This window comes from Gossypium hirsutum, chromosome D04 (assembly GCF_007990345.1).
Source record: "Gossypium hirsutum isolate 1008001.06 chromosome D04, Gossypium_hirsutum_v2.1, whole genome shotgun sequence".
Classification (NCBI taxonomy): domain Eukaryota; kingdom Viridiplantae; phylum Streptophyta; class Magnoliopsida; order Malvales; family Malvaceae; genus Gossypium; species Gossypium hirsutum.
The window spans coordinates 31,485,763-31,489,180 of NC_053440.1; the positions used below are offsets into that span (position 1 = coordinate 31,485,763).

General features: G+C 36.7%; 1 protein-coding gene across 1 annotated transcript; it reads left to right on the forward strand.

Moving 5' to 3' along the window:
• The first annotated feature begins 581 nt into the window (after window positions 1–581).
• LOC107898157 (glutamic acid-rich protein-like) lies at window positions 582–1,316 on the forward strand. Its single transcript, XM_016823697.1, has 2 exons — window positions 582–1,064; window positions 1,125–1,316. Exons 1-2 carry the CDS (start codon window positions 582–584, stop codon window positions 1,314–1,316), a joined length of 675 nt encoding a protein of 224 aa, XP_016679186.1.
• The last annotated feature ends 2,102 nt before the right edge of the window (window positions 1,317–3,418 follow it).

The following is a 3,418-nucleotide window of genomic DNA, read 5'->3' on the forward strand; positions in this document are numbered from 1 at the left end:
GAGACCTGTTGGTGAAGGATTTATGTGTCGAATGAGCATTGTGGACGGGTTCCCATCAAAAGAATTATACGATGCATCACCGTTTCCTAACACTACAAAGCAAAATCTGGTTTCATTTTGTCAACTGCAGGCTACTGCCCTTTAATCACAACACCACAGTCAACCTCGATAGAATGTGCCTGATACATTCAATTGTCAATGGCAGAAAGATTGATGTCGGTGTAATACTCCACTAGGAAAATGCTGGCTGCGCCATAAGGCAAACTAAAATTTTGGTTTTCCCATCGCTGATGATGATATTGTGCCAGTAGAAAGGGATTGTGCCCCATGATGATGAAGAGGTCCTGGAAAATAAGGGCCCAATCAATGAAGCCTCTATTGAGAGAATGACTCGCGGCAAAGATATGTCGACAATGAAGGAGGCAGAGACAAACAAGACAAAAAGGGGTAAAATCAAAGTAGAAAGCAAGGGAACAAACTTGACTATAGAGACATCATTTCTACGCAAAATAAAGGATATCGAGAAGTTGGCCAATTCCATCAACAATAAGCAGATCAGGCTTATCGCTACAACATAGGATATGGACAGATCACAAAATTTGTTCTACGCTTATACCAGGGCCTATAACAACTCTATTATAGCCGCATTACGTCAGTTAAGCCCAACCCCACTCCCAGAATTTCTAGTGTTCCCATCAATCATCCGAGAATATGAACCCTCCTCCGAGAAAGATGACCAAGGGGACCGAGACAAATTGGTGGAATCCCGTCCCATTGTACACATCTCTGATGATGAGAAAGAAGATGACTCAAAGGACATTGAGGAGTACATACAAAGAATTAATAGCCTGGTCGAGAGTGACTTCATTGCTAGTCAAAAGGTACCTGTTGGAGAGGAGGAAGTCTGTGTTGAAGTTGTGAACGAAAAGGCTGATAAAGAAAATACTGAGACAAAAGCTGTTGAAAAAGAATCTGTTGAGAACATTGTCAATGCATCAGAGTTTGTGGATGCAACTAATGATAATCTGGAGCGAGATGGAGCTAGACCGATAAAAGCTACAGAGGTAACAAGTGAGGAGCACCACAATTCATTGGTGATAGTGGTCTATACCGGACCACTCTAGTTGACCCCTCCTAAACAAGAAGCAGCCGATGATGCCAGGGTTGCGCCAAAAACTGAAAAGCGATCTGAGGACCGTACGAAGCCCAAAGAAAAGAAGCGAAAGCGCTTCAAAGACAAAAAGATCAAGAAGGAAGAGAAAAAGAGGAAGAAGAAGAAACATCGTGCAGCTACATTGATGGCCAAGGAAAACTGAGTTAGTTTATTTTAAGTTTTAGCTGAAGTATTCATGCACTGCATGTAGCTGTAATTGTCATTTTGTTAGTGAAAATTGTCATTGTATTTTTATTGTCATTGCATTTTAATGTTAGTGCATTAGGGACAATGCAGACTTTAAGTTTGGGGGAATGCATATGGGGTTTGAAAATACACCCACATTTTAATTTTTTTTCTTGAGTTTAATGAAGTATGCAAGTTTTATTTGTGGTTAATGCAAATGTGTTTGAAAATTTTTGTTACATTCGATGCTTAATTCTTGAATCATGTAAATTATCAATGAATGAGTTGGATAAATTTTACTAAATGTTGTATCTTTAATTCTTTAATGAATGATTTAGGTTGCATTAGTAATGGGTGACTAGTAGCATTCCTTGAATCTTGAAGGAATCTGCCATTTACAACTGCTTATATATATAGTTATGAATAAGAGACACTCCAAAGTGAGTGTATTGTGAAACATTAAAGAGGGAACACTCCCATGCAAACGTTAGAAAAATGAATCTAGCCAAAGGCTATCACTGCATGAGTGTGTGATAGCGCAATTACATACTCCCTAGGGAGTTCTTGTACTCCATCGTTACTTCTCAGGAACAAGGGTAAGTAATGCAACAATATCCCTTATTCACAAAAAAGAGACATATATTGTCCAATAAATATTGTATTGGGAGATAGAATTTAGGATTTAAAACATGATGCTGGTTTTACTGAAGTTGCAGTCTTATTCATTCATATTTATGTATTATTGATGCAATATTATGTCATCTGAATGTGACTCATACATTAGGATTTTAGGTAATTTAAGTTGCTAGAATGATCATTTGCCTTAGTGAATTCTTATGTAGCTTTGTTAGTTTCTATTTTACTTGAGGACAAGTAAAAACTCAAGTTTGGGGGTGTGATAGTACTAGAAAGAACATATATTTTCTCCCTACTTATTGGTTAATTTGTCCCTATTTAGTTATCTTTAGCACATATTTTAGCATTTTTAGTTCAGTAATTTGCATTTTATAACTTAGTGGATCTTAACCTATTTATCCTTAATTTCATTATGGTTTAGTACCGATGTTGTTGCATGAGTATTTCCAGATTGCGCTCAGAATTATCGCTGCACCTGACAGCTTTCTGGATAAGAACAAAAATGTGTGAGCTGTCCAGTCTGGTACAACCAACTTGTACGTACAGAGGTAGCATGATTCTGATGAAAGGACACTTGTGCTATTTGGAAGAAAATAAATATTCATGTGAAAAGAAAATAAATGGAGGCTTTTTGGGGTGGATTATCATCTTCTTCAACCTATCCTTTGAAGTTTTTTTGGCTATGGTAGCTTAAGTCTCCTACGGGTGAACTGACGTGAAAGGGATACAGACCAACTTTTGACGAGGAGCCTTGAGTGTGACACAAGAAGGAGTTGAGAGATCAATTCAAGATTTTTTAGGAATAGTACTCTCTACTTGTTTCTTTTATATTTCTTTTCTAAATGATGGTGACTACTTTCTATTTCATGTTTGTACGGAAGTACACATGATTTCTGGGTTAAATGTTATTTTATTCAACCCTGCTTCTACTATTTAATCTTTGGGTTTGAATTTTTTAGCATGGAAGTGTTATTGCAGTCAATGACACTAGAAAGTGCAGCGACAGTTCAAGCTAACAAGCATGACAATGAAAGTTGCTTGAGGATTAGAGGAATTTAATCTACTTTTTCTTAATAGTTTTCCATTGCCATCATCAGAAGGTGTGGCTAATATGCATGTTTAAGTCTTATATTAAATATGGAAGTTAAGCTTGGTAAGATATTCATTGCAATTTAATGCATCAACAATCACCTATCCTTTTATACCTTGTGAGCACTTAGTATTCTATTGAATATTCACGTTGGGGATCCCAGTTTATCAGTATCATATTTTATCTTATTGTTTTCAAGTTATTGCTTCGACAACTACACTCATAAGTTTTCTCATTCCTATCTATTTATTGTACTGACATTAATAGACAAAAGACAACCATCCTTGTGGGATCGATATTCGACAGACTCATATCTGTCTACTATACTTGGATCGATAATGTACGCTTGCACA